This window comes from Oncorhynchus masou, chromosome 17 (assembly GCF_036934945.1).
Source record: "Oncorhynchus masou masou isolate Uvic2021 chromosome 17, UVic_Omas_1.1, whole genome shotgun sequence".
In the NCBI taxonomy this organism is placed as follows: domain Eukaryota; kingdom Metazoa; phylum Chordata; class Actinopteri; order Salmoniformes; family Salmonidae; genus Oncorhynchus; species Oncorhynchus masou.
Window position 1 is genome coordinate 17,818,760 of NC_088228.1, and position 21,262 is coordinate 17,840,021.

At 44.7% G+C, this 21,262-nt stretch overlaps 1 protein-coding gene across 3 annotated transcripts in view; it reads left to right on the top strand.

The window, feature by feature from the left end:
- The window catches only part of LOC135558633 (ephrin type-B receptor 1-like), a 362,430-nt gene that overhangs the window by 298,271 nt on the left and 42,897 nt on the right, over positions 1–21,262 (top strand). For all 3 annotated transcript variants that reach the window (XR_010458378.1, XR_010458379.1, XM_064992582.1), the window contains exons 7-8: positions 9,340–9,502; positions 13,866–13,974. Coding sequence is in view for 1 of the 3 variants with exons in the window: in XM_064992582.1 (XP_064848654.1) it covers positions 9,340–9,502; positions 13,866–13,974 (272 nt within the window). In the remaining 2 variants the exon portion in view is untranslated. The remainder of the gene's footprint in view (positions 1–9,339; positions 9,503–13,865; positions 13,975–21,262) is intronic.

Consider the following 21,262-nt stretch of genomic DNA (forward strand, 5'->3'; position numbering starts at 1 on the left):
TTTTCCACATTTTGTTGTGTTCCAGCCTGAATTTAAAATGGATTAAATGTAGATTTTGTGTCCTACACACGATACCTCATAATGTCAAAGTGGAATTATGTTTTTAGACATTAAAAAAAATGAATAAAACATGTAAAGCTGCAGTTTCTTGAGTCAATACGTATTCAACAACTTTGTTATGGAAAGCCTTAATACGTTCAGGTGTAAAAATATGCTTAACAAGTCACATAATACCTTGCATGGACTCATTCTGTGGGTGTTTAACATGATTTTTGGATGACTACCTCATCTCTGTACCCCATACACACAATTATCTTTAAGGTTCCTCAGTCTATCAGTGAATTTCAAACAGATTCAACCACAAAGACCAGGGAGGTTTTCCAATGCCTTGCAAAGGGCACCTAGATGGTAGATGTATAAAAATAAGAAATGCAGACATTGAATATCCCTTTGAGCATGATGAAGTTATTCATTACCCGTTGGATGGTGTATCAATACACCCAGTCACTACAAAGAAACAGACGTCCTTCCTAACTTAGTTGCCGGAGAGGAAGGAAACCGCTCAGGGATTTCACCATGAGGCCAATGGTGACTTTAAAACAGTTACAGAGTTTAATGATAGGAGATAACTGAAGATGTATCAACAACTTTGTAGTTACTCCATAATACTAACCTAATTGACAGAGTGAAAAGAAGGAAACCTGTACAAAGTACACATATTCAAAAACAAGCATCGTTTTGCAATAAGGCACTAAATTAATACTGCAAAAAACATTGCAAAGAAATTCAGTTTTTGTCCTGAATGTCCCAAATTTTATGTTTGGGACAAATCCAACAGGAAAGGAGGCCCGCATTGTTATTAGTGTTAGTTGAAGGAAATACTGCCTGGTCTAGGTACCTGTAGCATTCGGGATACTACAGAGAGCAGAGGACATCAAATGTTCCCTGTCTGTCACTCCCGGCAAGCCTCACCATTGGCTGCCCTCCCACCTGCCTTCCCTTTTTAATATAGCAAGTTAGGGTGTGTCTTTTCTAACTTGCATTTGACTGACAGCAGGAGAGGGCCATTCACAGTCGCGGTCTCTCCTGGCAAAACCTTTCATTGGCCGTCCACAAGCTGCTGTCCCTCCACCTGCTACTTCACGTTAAATATAATACCCATTTGTCTGAGAGCGTGACAAGGCCTGTTGGCTGTTTCTCCAGAGATCGTTCCCCATTGGCCATCTTCCATCTGCCCACCCACCTGTCCCCCGAAATTAAGCAGAGGGGGGTGTGACCCTGGGATAGCCTGTTTGACTGACAGCGGGAATGGGCCAATCCTAACCGCAGGTGGTCAATGCTCAACCAACCATGGCTGATGAAAACGAAATTGATGTCCCAATACTCTGTGGTGGCCTGGCTTTCCTTTTCATGAGTTGTCTATGTTTGGAGGTTTATCAACTTAGATCACGCCATAATGGAAGTACAATATCACTTTTGCATGGTGTGTGTATAGTAGTAGGCATTGCAGGAACATTAGTGTTGAGGCTAGAAATGATTTGACTCTTTGCCTTCATGGTAAATTACCAATAAACATGTAAATACCCCCAATATAATCATCCAATGCTATAACACATATAACACAAACTACTATCCTGTTATGAGCATTTTCCTATTAGCGGACGAGCTAACATTCCTCTTCATCACAGGAGTGAGTGTTCAATAAAGCATAATGTGATTGGAGAGATCGTTATATGTGGGCCAAATTTCATAGCAGTGTTTACCTCATCTGGCCAATGATGGAGCTTCCTTCATGATCTAATTACACTGATCTGATTGGGTAATGATGTCGGTGTGGGCCGGATATGGGTCTCTCTCTCTCTATTCTGTTCTATTCTCTTCTCCGTTGTTCCTGTCGCTCTCCTGTCCTTTTTCATCCTTCTCTTTCTGATATCTCATTAAAGTGTATATGGAAATGTTTATAGATTGTGTTCCATGATGAGGTATAGTTGTCTCTTCAGTAGTTGCATATCTGAGAAACTGCAGCCAAAGTTACAGAGGCATAAATATCATACCCCCTAAAACATTCTAATCTGATTGGGTTAGCATGTCTTGGTACGGTATGATATGTGATATTTGTGTATCTGTAACTTCCTCACTCATCATTAATCACAATTCATTCAGCACTATCCCTAATCATGGTAGCATCCACATTAATGTAGAAGTGTTTAGAATTCTATTCTATTCTTATTTACAATAAAAGTGACTCAAATGACACAATACATTATTTTACCATTCATTTTTATTGGGCACAAACTCATCTGAAACGCAACCAAAACCAACAGCAAATGCATCCAACAAATCACACACTTGATGTAATTATCGCATGCTAGGAATATGGGACCAAACACTACACTTTTGACTACTTAAATCACATATACTGTAAGTGAATTTGTTCCAATACTTTTACTCACCTTACTCACCAAACAGCAAAGGACATTATGAAGATGCTGGAGGAATAAGAATAAGAATTTGTTTGTACTCACCTACTCACTCCTGACATTTAATCCTAGTAAAAATTCCTTATCTTAGGTCAGGTAGGATCACCACTTTATTTTAAGAATGTGAAATGTCAAAATAATAGTATAGAGAATGATTTAGTGGGTCAGAAGTTTACATACACTCAATTAGTATTTGGTAGCATTGCCTTTAAATTGTTTAACTTGGGTCAAACGTTTTGGGTAGCCTTCCACAAGCTTCCCATAATAAGTTGTGTGAATTTTGGCCCTTTCCTCCTGACAGAGCTGTTGGAACTGAGTCAGGTTTGTAGGTCTCCTTGCTCGCACACACTTTTTCAGTTCTGCCCACAAATTTTCTATGGGATTGAGGTCAAGGCTTTGTGATGGCCACACCAACACCTTGACTTTGTTGTCCTTAAGCCATTTTGCCACAACTTTGGAAGTATTCTTGGGGTCATTGTCCATTTGGAAGACCCATTTGCGACCAAGCTTTAACTTCCTGACTGATGTCTTGAGATGTTGCTTCAATATATCCACATAATTTCCCTTTCTCATGATGCCATCTATTTTGTGAAGTGCACCTGTCCCTCCTGCAGCAAAGCACCCCCACAACATGATACTGTCACCCCCGTGCTTCACGGTTGGACTGGTGTTCTTCGGCTTGCAAGCATCCCCCTTTTTCCTCCAAACATAACGATGGTCATTATGGCCAAACCGTTCTATTTTTGTTTCATCAGACCAGAGGACATTTCTCCAACAAGTATGATCTTTGTCCCCATGTGGAGTTGAAAACCGTAGTCTGTCTTTTTTATGGCGGTTTTGGAGCAGTGACTTCTTCCTTGCTGAGCGGCCTTTCAGGTTATTTCGATATAGGACTTGTTTTATTGTGGGTATAGGTCCTTTGCTGTTGTTCTGGGATTAATTTGCACTTTTCGCACCAAAGTACGTTCATCTCTAGGAGACAGAATGCGTCTCCTACCTGAGCGGTATGACGGCTGCATGGTCCCATGGTGTTTATATTGTTTGTACAGATGAACGTGGTACCTTCAGGCATTTGGAAATTGCTCCCAAGGATGAACCAGACTTGTGGAGGTATACATTTTTTTTCTGAGGTCTTGGCTGATTTCTTTTGATTTTCCCATGATGTCAAGCAAAGAGGCAATGGGTTTGAAGGTAGGTCTTGAAATACATCCACAGGTACACCTCCAATTGACTCAAATTCTGTCAATTAGCCTATCAGAAGCTTCTCAAGTCATGACATTATTTTCTGGAATTTTCCAAACCTTTTAAAGGCACAGTCAACTTAGTGTATACAAACTTCTGACTCACTGGAATTTTGATATAGTGAATTAGAAATGAAATAATCTGTCTGTAAACAATTGTTGGAAAAAATGACTTGTGTCATGCAGTAGATGTAGATGTCCTAACCGACTTGCCAAAACTATAGTTTGCTGACAAGAAATTTGGGGAGTGGTTGAAAAAACAGTTTTAATGACTCCAACCTAAGTGTCGGTAAACTTCCGTACAAAAAGTGCTGTAATTTCAAATCACATCAAATCCAATTTTATTCGGTCACAAACACATATTTAGCAGATGTTATTGCGGGTGTAGCAAAATGCTTGTGCTGGTAGCTCCAGCAGTGCAACAATTCACAAAAATACACACAAATTTAAAAGTAAAAAAATGGGAATGAAGAAATGTATAAATATTAGTTGTCGGAGTGGCATTGACTAAGATACAGTATATAATGTACATATGAGTTGAGTATAGCAGTATGTTAACATTATATAAACATTATTAAAGTGACTAGTGTTCCATTATTAAGGTGGCCAATGATTCCAAGTCTATGTATATAGGGCAGCAGCCTCTAAGGTGCATGGTTGTGTAATGGGGTGAAAGCTGGCTGGTGATGGCTATTTAACATGATGGCCTTGAGATAGAAGCTGTTTTTCAGTCTCTCGGTCCCAGCTTTGATGCACCTGTACTGACCTCGCCTTCTGGATGACAGCAGAGTGAACAGGCAGTGGCTGGGGTGGTTGTTGTCCTTGATGATCTTTATGGCCTTCCTGTGACATTGGGTGCTGTAGGTGTCCTGGAGGGCAAGTAGCTTGCCCCCGGTGATGTGTTGGGCAGACCACACCACCTTCTAGAGAGCCCTGTGGTTGCGGGCGTTGCAGTTGCCATACCAGGCGGTGATACAGCCCAACAGGATGCTCTCAATTGTGCATCTATAAAAGTTTGTTAGGGTTTTAGGGACCAAGCCACATTTCTTCAGCCTCCTGAGGTTGAAGAGGTGCTGTTGTGCCTTCTTCACCACACTGTCTGTGTGGGTGGACCATTTCATATCGTCTGTGATGTGTACACCGAGGAACCTGAGGACCTTCTCCACCGGGATAAGGAGAGATTGAATATGTCCGTAAACACTCCAGCAAACTGGTCTGAGCATGCTCTGAGGAAGCGGCTAGAGATGCCGTCTGGACCGAAAGCCTTGCGAGGGTTAACACGGTTAAATGTCTTACTCTTGTCGGCCGAGGAGAAGAAGAGCCCACAGTTCTTGGTAGTGGGCCGCGTCAGTGGCACTGTATTATCCTCAAAGTGGGCGAAGAAGGTGTTTAGCCCTTCCGGAAGCAAGGCGCTGGTGTCTGCGACGTGGCTGGTTTTCCCTTTGTAGTCCGTGATAAACGGTTCACCCGATATGGATGAAAATACATTTCAATTCCAAAGTGCAAGTGTACAGAGCCAAAACAACAACAACGTGTAACTGTCCCGATACTTTTGTAGCTCACTGTATATCAGCTGCCTGCAGGTGTGGGTGTAGTGTAGTGTAGTGTAGTGTAGGTGTGCATGCTTATTTTTTGTCTCTATTCACTCTGTGATGGTGACGGGACTAGCTAATTACAGTTACCCCTTCCTATCCCCATAGCAGATAGTGCACCAGTCAGGACCAAAGCCTTCTAGCACTAGCAGGCTGGGCCAGGCTGGTTCATTTAAGGTGATGGACACTGGGCCTACACACCTGCACAGACAGGACACACACAAACATATCACACAGCCACCCCAATACACAGGCAGGCATACACACATACACACACATGCCTGCATGCACACAGACTGTTAGACGTTCAGGGTCTATAAAGTCTTACTGGATTTAGTTATAGTTTCGACCATACATTTGTTTAATCCTTTGAACTCACGTTCTGAAACACCCAAACAAACCAAAACAGAATAAGAAAATGGCACAAAACATTTCTCTGCCAATGGAACTTGGAAGCGTTGCTTTGTTCCTTTCTGTGAAAACAAACACATTCTGTAGGTGGAAATAGTCCTCTGTCATAATTAGCAGTCTGCTACTTCAGACACCACAGAACAACTTCCTTTACTAATTGAACTCTCTCTCTCTCTAAATACTTCTAAGGCCAGCAGTAAATACTGCAGTTTGGAACAATATTACAATGTGACTCATAGACGAATGGGCATTAATTCATTACTATTTGTGGCTGTGTGTGTATATGGGTGGTTCGAGGGGTAGTGTGTGTGGGGGTGCGTCTCTGTGTACGTGTCTGTGTGTGCATGCGTGCATGTGTATGCGTGAATGTGAGCTTGTTTAAAGAGTGACTAACTTTAAAAAGCATTGAATCACTTTCAAAATAGTCTACTGTATGTGGCACCGATATGAGTCAGAAACATTTATTCTAGTCTCAGAATTTACTACAAAATGGAAATAGGATAATTTTGTTCATAAAGTCAGTCTCGTCTAAAATGGAGTTTGGAACATCCCTGCGTCACAACGGGTAAGTGAAGGTTGGGTTTTGATATGTCCATTTTCCCACTGTCGTGTCTTTGGCATCATTAAAGTGAAGACTGTTATTTTATCAAATAAATTCTCTGTAATTATTATTACGTGATTAAATTAATCATGTAAATGTAATTATCTAGGAAGTCGGGGCACCAAGGAAAATCTTCAGATTACAAAGTTATAATTTTCCTAGTATAACTCTTCAGATATTTTAATATCTGATCAATTAGTCTTCTAATTAATGAATTATTCTTTACCTCACGTTAGTCTCATTCCAAATGTCGTAAATAGTTGGTTATCTGCATGAACCCAGCCTTTACTATGAATGTTCCATACATAAATTGTCTTAACCATTTAATTATTAACTAACTAAATAATCATAGAAATGTATAAACAAACAACACAGTAGATATGGTTACAAGGAAATGATAGGGGAGGTTCCCTAGTGGGCTGAGCCGATATGACGGATTGGTGGACAAAGGGAAGTGGGTGTGGACTGAGAAGACAGGAAAGAACAAAAGAGTCACTACACAGTTGATAATTATATTAACTGAAATGCTAATCCTTTGCACATCAACGCTCACTCATTCGGGAATAATTGCAATCAATATATATTTACGCCCAGTGTGTCATTGTAATCTCTGTTGGAAATGTCCGTCTGTCTGTTGGAGAGTCAGTTCATCATCGTCTCGCTCTCGGCTTCCCTGAAGATCAGTCTTTCATCGTTAGGATGGATACTTCAGAGTACCATTCAGAAATGTTCTCATAGCATAGATGTTTCGGCGGTTGTCGGTCTTCGCATCCCAGGTTAACATAATTTCTAGCTGCAGACTAATAATTAGTATCTAACATTTGCTCTTATTCTGTCGGGATCGATAGTCTCAGAGTTGAACCATTTCCCCCTGTGTAGCCATTGCTGCACATGGTATGGTTAGGAATTCAACAACCATTGTAACCTTAGCGGACACTGAGGTTTTTATGGTCTGAAGAGGATTTCCTCATGTGTTCTTTTTATTTGTAACAATAGAAAAGGCTGTTCCATGACGCCAGATCATGTCTGTGCTCACAGGGGAGGGCCAATGACTTAGTTAAACTTTAAAGGTTTTTAAAGGTATTAAAGGTTTAACATCAATTTACAATTTATAATTTAGGACATTTCACAAATAGTTGAATCTTTACTCATTCATTTTATACAAGAATTAGATGCAAACCCCATAATTGAGAATTGTACATATTCAGAGATATAGTTATGTGTGTTTTATGTCCTCTCTGAGGTCACCAAATGAAATACACTCATCATACCCGTCCCTTAAGTGTCACCGGACCATTCCCACCTTCTCACAAGTGGACATTTGATATCAAATCCTCATTTTGGGGATTTAGGAGTTCACCATGTGAAATCGTTTGTTCTCTCTGTGTGTCTCTTTCTGCATGGCCAGGGGAGAGTCTCCTCCAGGAGTTTACAAGATGAGATAACAGAACCTGGATGTAGGAGAGAGAGAGAGAGGGGAAGCCACTAGCTATACCCAAAAAGGGCTGCGGATATTGCTCTCTATACAATAGCATAGACAGTGAGGCAAACTTGCTCAGTCGCTCCGACTGTTGACATAAGACAACTAGTCACACATTTTTTTAACTTGAGAAATACTGCACCAAACACCGTAGTTAGATGTAAAATTGTGCAACTAAAACATCCTTGGAAAGAATGTCAAAATTAATTATACATTTCTTAAGTTATCTTAGATTCATTCTGGGGATTATGAGGAAGTGAAATATGCTTCCGCGTCTACAGTGTCTCATGGGGGACAAACGTCATCAACCAAGCTGAATCGCTCAGGAAACACACCTCCAAGACTGAAATCTCATTTGTCTAATGAGCAACAGAAAAACACGTGCCAATCGGCGTTTTCAGTGGCTCTTTAACAATACATACTGTCATTCAACCCCAGCATTAAAGTTTCCATTTGTGGTCGTAACAGTTACGTAAGCCTGTCAAGGACAAGGGGATTAGTGACCGTTCTCTCATAGAAAGAGATCAACAGCAGCTAGAGAACACTTTGGTGCCATTGTGTTGAATAGGCCCATTAGTGCATCCAAATTGCATATGACTCATCTGAACTTTTCAGGTTTCTATGGTGGAGGAGGCTGTTACACAACACATAAGCTCCCTCTATCAGCTGTTTTTTAGCAAAGTAATGCCTTTTCGGAATATCAATCCTTTCTATCCCACTGGGCACACATTGATTTAATCAACGTTGTTTCCACATCATTTCAATGAAATGACTTTGAACCAATGTGGAATAGACGTTGAATTGATGTCTGTGCCCAGTGGGATCCTTTCTCTCCTCTTATGCCATGTGAGTCACTGTGGATAAGAGTGTCGGATAAACAAAACAATCTAATAAAATGCCAGTGTTACCTCTGTTGTGGCAAAGGCAGCCAACGTTACTAACTGTTGGTTGCTGAATACTTCCGCAGCATAGGGGAGATAATATAACGGTTTCCTTAAATGCTAACCGGGCTCCGTATAATGCATCTAGGATCAGGTCCCCCCTGTCAATTTTATATAATTAATTGTGCTCGACAAGGTCAGACTGATTTTATATCAGCACTCCTACTCTGAGAAGTCTGATAAAGTACATATGACCCAGATTTCATGGTTAAAGAAACCACCACTTTAGACGTATGCTGGTTGAGTGAACTGACTTCCCTTTAGATAGGCCAGCTGCAAAGTCAAAATTGTCTATATTGTAAAGATTCATTAAAACAAAAATGTGCAGATGTTATGACTTTGTGGATGTGCCAGCTAGTGACAACTCTGTAGAGCTGCCTCCAGAACAAGATTCATGAGGAAAACCGCTAACCTGCGAGGCATACGGCCACTCTGGATAAGAGCGTCTGCTAAATGACTTAAATGTAAATGTAAATGGTCTCTTCCTCTCTGTCTCCTCCATTATGTCCCCTCCTGGATTATACAAATGATCTGCTCTGCCTCTCTGCAACATTCATCTGGTATCTCTCTCTCTCTCCCCTGTCCTCCTCCAGGACCATGCAGAGATTAATTCCACCATGGTGCGCAGCGAGACCAACACAGCCCGCGTGGAGGGCCTCCGGGCGGGCACGGTCTACGTCGTGCAGGTGCGGGCCAGGACTGTGGCTGGCTTTGGCAAATACAGCGGCAAGATGTGCTTCCAAACCCTCACAGATGGTAAGGACCATGCAATAAGCCAAGAGGAGGAGGGGAGGCGAGGAGAGATGGTGGGGGATGGTGGTGGGGAGCTGCGTGTGTTAGTTTGTGTGTGTGTGAGAGAAAGATAGAGAGTGTGGATAGAGACCAGGATGGTAGAGGGATTGTGAATGTGACAGTGGAGAGTGTGGATCACTGTCACAACATGTTTGTGAATGTTTCATAATGTATGAGATTGTGTGTCTATATGAGAGTTGAGATTGGTGGTTTTGAGCTTCTCTTCTTGTGTGTAACTGACTGTGCTTGATCCAAACTGCTTAGCTAATTGGTTCTTCATTGAGCCCGTCTGTTGCTGAGCAGCTATCCCAGAATGCTTAGCTGTGATTAGTGGCTGATGTGATTAATTATTTGCCACTGGGGGTTGGATTGTTCAGGGGGGTGCAACACCTGCTACACTGGTGTGTGAGTTTGGGTCCAGGTGTTCATGTGTGGGCGTACTGTATTTCCTAAACACAGCATACGTCTTCTTTCCTATGCAATATGCTGTCAGATGATTTACAACACTCCAGTAGAACTTACCCTTTGAGGCACAGATCTAGGATCAGTTTACCATCCCCGAATCCTAACCCTAACTAGGGCTGTCGTGGTGACCGTAAACCACCACACCGGCAGTCACGAGTCATGGCCGCAGTAACATTCCCTATGACTGTTGGTCACGGTAATCCCAATCCAAAATGGGGCAAATTAATGGTACTGATGAGTAGTTTACCAAACTTGCTAAATGCCCTTTATTCACTCTTGAAATACCTCATGATTAAATTTGAATAATCTGAATGATGAGGACAAATACTGATGGAAGTTAGAGTTCCCATAGCGAAATGGACACGGGAAAGCCCCGGACCCAGTATGCATACATTTTTTAAACCTGTTCTGAAAGGACAACTGGTCTGATCCGAGTGAAGGAAGCAGCAGAAAAGAGAGAGAGAGAGAGAGAGGGAGAGAGAGAGAGAGAGAGAGAGAGAGAGAGAGACTCTGTAGGCTATTAGGGTGCGGAGACTATACTGTGTGTGAATTTGTAAGACAAGGGAGGCTCAGAGTACTGGAGGGAGAGACCACTACCACTGTTATCTTGTGCTAGACTAACCTCTTGTTAGTTATTTATCATCCTTACATAGTACCCATCTTGACTGCATCAAACCTCAAGAAGCTAGCTAACTAGTCCTACAGTTTGCCAACACATAACTCCATTCAGATCATAGCGTAAATAGCAGCCTACCTGTTGGCTTTTGATCGTTGTAGCCATTCTTTCTCATTTCACTTTTAATTCTGTCATTTTTAATCCATCTTCCATTGATTAGATATCCCCCAACTTTCTTGCTAGAGAAGCATAGCAACAATGCAATTGTTTCTGTCTTTCCGCTTCCAGGACCAGAACGCAAACCTTTTTTTGTGACCCTTTCCAAATCATCTGTACAGATTTATAGGCCTATCACAACTAAATAAATGATGGATGAAGTCATATTAAATGGACTTATTCAACTTTTGAAAATGTTCATTTTCGAAACGCGCATTTAAGCATGTTTATGTTAATTAGAGGTCAATTACTGTGAGACCGGCAATCATTTGCATGACAATTACCATCTGCCAAAATGTCATGACCGCCACAGCCCTAACCCTGACCATTGGGGGGTTAAACACTAAACTGATCTTCTTATGCATGATCCACGTCTAAGAGAAAATCTCCACTTGACATCACAAATACCAAACCTCCTCCTAATCTTCCTTCTCTCTATCTCCCACCCCCCATCCTTCTTTTCCTTTATCCTTCCTTCCCTTCAATAGGAGGCTATTGTATGGTCATGGTGATTATCAGTCATATAAACAACCTGTTCTGTTATACAGTTACAGTGATGATGATGATGCTGTCCATCATCATCTGTAGTTACCTGTGTAGAGCAGACGTAGCGGCATAGCCCTCTCCTCCCTCTTCCTCACGCTCTGATTAGTATTTACCCAACGCATGCACACACACACGCACACACACGCACACACACCACACACACCACACACGCCAGACAGCATGAGGACCAGCTGATGGTACATCCTCTGGCTTGCTGCCACAGCACGACATTTATGGAGACAATTAGCACCCAGTGAAGGAGGAACAGAGGGACCCATCACACCCTACCCCTCCCTCCCCCATCCCCTATGTCCCTCACCCACCCCTTCCTCACCCCCCCTTGCTGCCTCCCCCATCCCCTATTTCCATCACCCTAGCCTCACACCCTCTCCCTAACTCCCCCATCCAATGTACCTTACCCTCCCTCCCTGACTCCCCCATCCCCTATGTCCATCACCCCTCCTCACCCTCCCTCCCTGACTCCCCCATCCCCTATGTCCATCACCCCCTCCTCACCCTCCCTCCCTGACTCCCCCATCCCCTATGTCCATCACCCCCTCCTCACCCTCCCTCCCTGACTCCCCCATTCCCTCCCTATGTCCATCACCCCCTCCTCACCCTCCCTCCCTGACTCCCCTATGTCCATCACCCCCTCCTCACCCTCCCTCCCTGACTCCCCCATCCCCTATGTCCATCACCCCTCCTCACCCTCCCTCCCTGCCTTCCCCATTCCCTATGTCCATCACCCCCTCCTCACCCTCCCTCCCTGACTCCCCTATGTCCATCACCCCCTCCTCACCCTCCCTCCCTGACTCTCCCATCCCCTAAGTCCATTACCCCTCCTCACCCTCCCTCCCTGCCTTCCCCATTCCCTATGTCCATCACCCCTCCTCACCCTCCCTCCCTGACTCCCCCATTCCCTATGTCCATCACCCCCTCCTCACCCTCCCTCCCTGACTCCCCCATCCCCTATGTCCATCACGCCTTCCTCACCCTCCCTCCCTGCCTTCCCCATTCCCTATGTCCATCACCCCCTCCTCACCCTCCCTCCCTGCCTTCCCCATCCCCTATGTCCATCACCCCTCCTCCCCCTCCCTCCCTGCCTTCCCCATTCCCTATGTCCATCACCCCCCTCACCCTCCCTCCCTGCCTTCCCCATCCCCTATGTCCATCACCCCTCCTCACCCTCCCTCCCTGCCTTCCCCATCCCCTATGTCCATCACCCCCTCCTCACCCTCCCTCCCTGCCTTCCCCATTCACTATGTCCATCACCCCCTCCTCACCCTCCCTCCCTGCCTTCCCCATTCCCTATGTCCATCACCCCCCTCACCCTCCCTCCCTGCCTTCCCCATTCCCTATGTCCATCACCCCCTCCTCACCCTTCATCCCTGCCTTCCCCATCCTATGTCCATCTCCCAACTATCCGTTCCTCCGTCAACCCCTATCTGTCTCACCCTCTATAGTGCCTGCCTCCCCTGTCCTCCCCTGTCCTCGCCACATCTCCCTCCACCACCTCCTTTTTCCTGCACTACCCATCTCCTCCCAGTCTCCATCACTGTCTCCCTCCCTCCCTCCCTCACTCTGACTCTTCTCCCTCTTTCTTTCCTCTCCTCTCACAGTTGACAATACCCTCTCCTCTGTCTGTCATCACATTTTTACACAAATCCCCCAGGTCTCTTCAGCCCCACACCCCTCAACTGCCCCCCACACCCCACACCCCACACACACACAACCCCTCCCAAAACCATTTGATTGACAGGTGCAATGAGGAGGAGATGATTGGCCTTTCATCAGTAAGGTGTGTATGGTTATAGCTTGTCAGTGAGGAGTCCTATTCTCCACAGTCAGGTGTTGATACCTGACTGATTGTAATGTGCTGTTATTTACTGCCAGCTATAGCACTCAGACAGTTGATTTCTGATTCTTCAAGCCAATCACCATTTTCACCTGTCTGAGTTTAGGAGACTGAATACAGCTTCACAAAGAAATAGCACACTCACCCTTTACAGGGGAAAATAATAGTAGGCCTATAATTCAAACTATCAAGTGTGCTATGAGTACTAGCTTATTATTTTGTTGATATTGAAGCTACTATATCACCACTCAAAAGACTCCCCTTCTTTCTTCTCCTTTTTTCACCTGAATTCCATTGCTGTCAGTTTGCCTGCAGCTTGCTAAATCTTGCTAAAGGTCATGAGACAGGACTGAGGCAGTTTAGTGTGTCTTTAGAAGTTATTTAGGCTACCCTCTGAACTTGTGACATTCTTCCTCACTTCGTTGCTAACGTTTAGCTGTATTTTTGACTGTCGAAGAGCAGCTTGTGTTTGAACACCCCTAGTAGAAATTCCAAGGTGTTATTTTGTGTCTGTCAGACTGTGACAGGGAGATTAGGTATGGCAACAGAAACACTGAAATACTCTCTCCCTCTCTCTCTCTCTCTCTCTCTCTCTCTCTCTCTCACACATTTTCTCTCTGTCTATGTAGATGACTATAAATCAGAGTTGAGGGAGCAGCTTCCTCTGATTGCTGGCTCGGCTGCAGCAGGATTGGTGTTCATCGTCTCTCTAGTGGCCATCTCCATCGTCTGCAGCAGGTACTGTACGGTCAACATGTCCACCATGGCTGTGTTTATGGTCCAACGGGTGTGCATCCCACACACACACACACACACACACACACATGCACGCGCACGCACGCACGCACAGACACACCTTACCTAACCTAACCGTTAGCAGACACAGACAGACAGGCAGGCAATGGAGCCTGTCTGTAGGCTTTTCACATACATACCTACACACATGGCCAGCAGAAGGTAATCACAGTGAAAAGGAAATACAGTGCCTTCAGAAAGTATTCACACCCCTTGACTTGTTCCACATGTTGTTGTCTTATAGCCTTGCATGTACTCACTCTGTGTGCAATAATAGTGTTTAACATGATTTTTTAATGACTACCTCATCTCTGTGCCCCACACTTACAATTATCTGTAAGGTCCCTCAGTCGATTACACTTTGGAGAGGGAAAAGAAGGAAGCCTGTACAGAATAAAAAATATTCTACATTTAATGTCATTTTTATTTGTTATTTATTTAACTAGGCAAGTCAGTTACAGTTTTTTTTTTTTTACAATCGCTAACATCCTTTTGTCCAATCTGTAGTCACATTTTCAAAACCTGAACACAATTAGCACGACATCCATCTTGTTGTGGACCATACCATTAACACAATTAATGTTGTTTTCACAGAATATGCACTCAATTTAGTTTCTAAAATGCTTATATTTTCTCTACATACAATCTTACCCAATACCAAAATGATGGATCTTTCTTGTCTTATTTACAAATGCTTGCACACAGCCAGAAATGAAGACGTAATGTTCAAAACCTTAAATATAGTATAAAGCCTCGACTTCTGCAACAACAGCAGCTCAAAATCTATATTGAAACAGCTGATAAGCATTTTTGAATGAACAGATCATTGAAACATTGAGAAATAGCTGATTTACTGTAAGTTGTGTAAAATAGACCAACCACAGCTTATTCCAACCTCAATTGGAGACATAGCAAGATGTTGAAGTTCTTTCAATTACATAGACATACACAGTACAAAGGGGACTCTTTGGATTGATTTTGTTCAGTGTGGATACAGAACAACACAGAGGAGCAGAGAGAGAAAACAATATCTGGACCAGGGAGAGGAATAGCTGGACCAGGGAGAGGAATAGCTGGACCAGGGAGAAGAATAGCTGGACCAAGGAGAGGAGTAGCTGGACCAGGCAGAGGAGTAGTTGGACCAGGGAGAGGAGTAGCTGGACCAGGGAGAGGAGTAGCTGGACCAGGCAGAGGAGTAGCTGGACCAGTACAAGGGAGAAGGGGAGGTAGGGGGAGATGAGCAAGAATGCGTGGTGGTGTTCAAAGGAGAGTAAGAGCTGTTGTCATTGATGAAATAAGAGCCACCATCATAGACCATGTGATAAACCAGGGTCTATCACTGAGAGATACTGGTGAAAGAGTCCAGCCTAATACCACGGTCTATCACTGAGAGAGGCTGGTGAAAGAGTCCAACCTAATACCACGGTCTATCACTGAGAGAGGCTGGTGAAAGAGTCCAACCTAATACCACGGTCTATCACTGAGAGAGGCTGGTGAAAGAGTCCAACCTAATACCACGGTCTATCACTGAGAGAGGCTGGTGAAAGAGTCCAACCTAATACCACGGTCTATCACTGAGAGAGGCTGGTGAAAGAGTCCAACCTAATCTCAGATGGTCAACCGTGGCTTCCATTATCCAGAATTTTCAGCAAACCAACAGGTAAGTAATGCATTTAACAAAGGCTTATTCTATCATTACTGTAAAGTCGCACAGTAACTGTAGGCCAGCAGAACCTTTGCAAATACATATGTTGTATTTTTGTTCCTCTAAAGGACGCGATGTCTTCCTCCCTCTGGGGGAAGAGGAAAGCTCCTCAGTGAAGACCAAGGTCATTGTAGGATTGGTCATAGCTGACAATGCAATAAAACTGAGAGAAATTCAGAGCAGAATTTTAATTCTGCTCTGAATTTCTCTCAGTTTTTCTCAGCCCCCCCGAGTTCCTTTTGAAAGGAACAGTGAGCGGGTCTATTCAATATGACTTGCTCTATAGTGAGTTTTACACTATGCTACTCTACATGTAATCATGGGTTACAGTACATACAGTAGGACATACTAAAAGCATTTACGCATACTGTGTTCAATTTCTTTTGAGAGTCATGGAGTTGGAGGCTAATCAGACCCCACATGAAATCATTCATGTACACGGGGCTGGGTTTAACCTGGCAAAACACGTTGGCCGGGAAGAAACGTCACCGGAAATAGGGCCACAGTAGATGTGCTGGGTCAAAGAGGAGCAAATATCACAATTTGTGCTGCAGCCTCGAATGCTGGTTTGGTCCTGCAGAAATGCCAGATGTGTCCCTACAACACTGAGCGCCTTCTTTTGGTTTTAGATGACCTCCACCAACAACTGGTGCCAGAAGCAGAAAGGGAGTCGCTGGGAGGAAACATGAGGATATTTGTGATTGCATGGGACAATGTAGCATTCCACCAATCACATGGAATTACAAACTAGTTTGCAGCCCATCCAAGAATGGTTTCTCTTTTCCTCCCCCCTACTCACCTTTCCTCACCCGTATTCACATTTCCTCCCCCTTACTCACCTTTCCTCCCCCTACTCACCTTTCCTCCCCCTACTCACCTTTCCTCCCCCTACTCACCTTTCCTCCCCCTTATTCACATTTCCTCCCCCTTACTCACCTTTCCTCCCCCTACTCACCTTTCCTCCCCCTACTCACCCTCCCCCCTACTCACCTTTCCTCCCCCTACTCACCATTCCTCCCCCGACTCACCTTTCCTCCCACTTACTCACCTTTCCTCCCCCTACTCACCTTTCCTCCCCTACTCACCTTTCCTCCCCCGACTCACCTTTCCTCCCCCCCTCACCTTTCCTACCCCTCCTCACCTTTCTCCCCCTACTAACATTTCCTCCCCCTTACTCACCTTTCCTCCCCCTTACTCACCTTTCCCCCCCCCCCACTCACCTTTCTCCCCCCTACTAACCTTTCCTCCCCCTTACTCACCTTTCCTCCCCCTTACTCACCTTTCCTCCCTCCCTACTCACCTTTCCTCCCCCTACTCACCTTTCCTCCCCCTACTCACCTTCCCCCCTTACTCATCTTTCCTCCCCTACTCACCTTTCCTCCCCCTACTCACCTTTCCTCCCCCTCACCTTTCCTCCCCCCTTACTCACCTTTCCTCCCCCTTACTCACCTTTCCTCCCCCTACTCACCTTTCCTCCCCCTTACTCACCCCTCCTCCCCCTACTCACCTTTCCTCTCCCCTACTCACCTTCCCTCCCCCAACACACCTTTCCTCCCCCTACTCATATTTCCTTCCCCTTATTCACCTTTCTTCCCCCTACTCACCCTTCCTCCCCCTTACTCACCTTTCCTCCCCCTACTCACCTTTCCTCCCCCTTACTCACCTTTCCTCCCCGCTACTCACCTTTCCTCCCCCTTACTCACCTTTCCTCCCCCCTACTCACCTTTCCTCCCCCTCCTCACCTTTCTCCCCCCTTACTCACATTTCCTCCCCCTCCTCACCTTTCTTCCCCCTACTCACCTTTACTCCCCCTCCTCACCTTTCCTCCCCCATACTCACCTTTCCTCCCCCTACTCACCTTTCCTCCCCCTCCTCACCTTTCTTCCCCCCTACTCACCTTTCTTCCCCCTACTCACCTTTCCTCCCCCTATTCACCTTTCCTCCCCCCTACTCACCTTTCCTCCCCCTTACTCACCTTTCCTACCCCTACTCACCTTTCCACCCCCTTACTCACCTTTCCTCCCCTCTACTCACCTTTCCTTCCCCCTACTCACCTTTCCTCCCCCTCCTCACCTTTCATTCCTCCCCCTACTCACCTTTCCTCCCCCTACTCACCTTTCCTCACACCTACTCACCTTTCCTCCCCCTCCTCACCTTTCTCCCCCCTACTCACCTTTCCTCCCCCTACTCACCTTTCCTCCCCCTTCTCACCTTTCCTCCCCCCTTACTCACCTTTCCTCCGCCTACTCACCTTTCCTTCCCCCTTACTCACCTTTCCTCCCCCTTACTCACCTTTCCTCCCCCTACTCACCTTTTCTCCCCCCTTACTCACCTTTCTTCCCCCTACTCACCTTTCCTCCCCCTCCTCACCTTGCCTCCCCCTTACTCACCTTTCCTTCCCCCTATTCACCTTTCCTCCCCTTACTCACCTTTCCTCCCCCTACCCACCTTTCCTCCCCCCTTACTCACCTTTCCTCCCCCTCCTCACCTTTCCTCCCCCCTACTCACCTTTTCTCCCCCTTACTCACCTTTCCTCCCACCTAACTCACCTTTCCTCCCACCTAACTCACCTTTCCTCCCCCCTTACTCACCTTTCCTCCCCCGTACTCACCTTTCCTCCCCCTTACTCACCTTTCCTCCCCCTACTCACCTTTCCTCCCCCTTACTCACCTTTCTTCCCCCTACTCAACTTTCCTCCCCCCTACTCACCTTTCCTCCCCCTCCTCACCTTTCTTCCCCCTACTCACCTTTCCTCCCCCTTACTCACCTTTCCTCCCCCTACTCACCTTTTCTCCCCCTACTCACCTTTCCTCCCCCTTACTCACCTTTCTTCCCCCTACTCACCTTTCCTCCCCCTCCTCACCTTTTTTGTGTTGTTGAACCAAAGGCCATGTGTGTTGGATGTGTTGTTGAACCAAAGGCCATGTGTGTTGGATGTGTTGTTGAACCAAATGTCATGTATGTTGGATGTGTTGTTGAACCAAATGTCATGTATGTTGGATGTGTTGTAGAACCAAAGGCCATGTGTGTTGGATGTGTTGTTGAACCAAATGTCATGTATGTTGGATGTGTTGTTGAACCAAATGTCATGTGTGTTGGATGTGTTGTTGAACCAAAGGCCATGTGTGTTGGATGTGTTGTTGATCACTGGCAGCAGTTTCATGTTGCTAATAAAGCTTTTACTGCAGCAGTTCTGTCACTTACTATTTTGTCCTACTGTACATTCTATAAAGTAAAGATGACTCATTCACTTTTAGATAGTATGTTGCCAAAAAATGCACACATTCGACACTCAACCAAAAAATGTAGAGTGGTTTACAGTAAAAGAAAACTGAATTACAAAAAACAATGGATTTCATATTGTATATTGATGCAGGTAGAACTGAAACATGACAAGTAATGCAGTTTTTGTAATGACATCAACTGTTAGTATTGAGTTGGGTTTGCCGTGTTTTGATAGATTTAGTGTATGTAGAGAAAGTTTTTTTGCATTTTGAAATGTAGAGTTGGTATTGAATTAGCAAAATGTGTTTTTGTACAGAAAATGTACTATTTGGCTAATTGAGTGACATAGGTGTGTTATGAGTTTAGAAAAAGTATCTCAAGTATAGGTAAACGCTTGTTAGCGATTGTAAAAAAACTGTAAGAACAAATTCGTATTTACAATGACGGCATACCTATAATTACGGCCTACCAAAAACATGCATCCAGTTTGCAGCAATGACGGCCTACCTAATGCATTACAGTTGGCAACAATGACAGCCTACCTAATGCATTACAGTTGGCAACAATGACAGCCTACCTAATGCATTACAGTTGGCAACAATGGCAGCCTACCTAATGCATTACAGTTGGCAACAATGACAGCCTACCTAATGCATTACAGTTGGCAACAATGACAGCCTACCTAATGCATTACAGTTGGCAACAATGAGGGCCTACCTAATGCATTACAGTTGGCAACAATGGCAGCCTACCTAATGCATTACAGTTGGCAACAATGACAGCCTACCTAATGCATTACAGTTGGCAACAATGACAGCCTACCTAATGCATTACAGTTGGCAACAATGAGGGCCTACCTAATGCATTACAGTTGGCAACAATGGCAGCCTACCTAATGCATTACAGTTGGCAACAATGACAGCCTACCTAATGCATTACAGTTGGCAACAATGACAGCCTACCTAATGCATTACAGTTGGCAACAATGACAGCCTACCTAATGCATTACAGTTGGCAACAATGAGGGCCTACCTAATGCATTACAGTTGGCAACAATGAGGGCCTACCTAATGCATTACAGTTGGCAACAATGAGGGCCTACCTAATGCATTACAGTTGGCAACAATGAGGGCCTACCTAATGCATTACAGTTGGCAACAATGAGGGCCTACCTAATGCATTACAGTTGGCAACAATGACAGCCTACCTAATGCATTACAGTTGGCAACAATGACGGCCTACAATGCATTACAGTTGGCCTACCTAATGCATTACAGTTGGCAACAATGAGGGCCTACCTAATGCATTACAGTTGGCAACAATGACAGCCTACCTAATGCATTACAGTTGGCAACAATGACGGCCTACCTAATGCATTACAGTTGGCAACAATGACAGCCTACCTAATGCATTACAGTTGGCAACAATGACGGCCTACCTAATGCATTACAGTTGGCAACAATGACAGCCTACCTAATGCATTACAGTTGGCAACAATGACAGCCTACCTAATGCATTACAGTTGGCAACAATGACAGCCTACCTAATGCATTACAGTTGGCAACAATGAGGGCCTACCTAATGCATTACAGTTGGCAACAATGACAGCCTACCTAATGCATTACAGTTGGCAACAATGAGGGCCTCCCTAATGCATTACAGTTGGCAACAATGACAGCCTACCTAATGCATTACAGTTGGCAACAATGACGGGCATTACAGTTGGCAACAATGACAGCCTACCTAATGCATTACAGTTGGCAACCTAATGCATTACAGTTGGCAACAATGACAGCCTACCTAATGCATTACAGTTGGCAACAATGACAGCCTACCTAATGCATTACAGTTGGCAACAATGAGGGCCTACCTAATGCATTACAGTTGGCAACAATGACAGCCTACCTAATGCATTACAGTTGGCAACAATGACAGCCTACCTAATGCATTACAGTTGGCAACAATGAGGGCCTACCTAATGCATTACAGTTGGCAACAATGAGGGCCTACCTAATGCATTACAGTTGGCAACAATGACAGCCTACCTAATGCATTACAGTTGGCAACAATGAGGGCCTACCTAATGCATTACAGTTGGCAACAATGACAGCCTACCTAATGCATTACAGTTGGCAACAATGACAGCCTACCTAATGCATTACAGTTGGCAACAATGACAGCCTACCTAATGCATTACAGTTGGCAACAATGAGGGCCTACCTAATGCATTACAGTTGGCAACAATGACAGCCTACCTAATGCATTACAGTTGGCAACAATGACAGCCTACCTAATGCATTA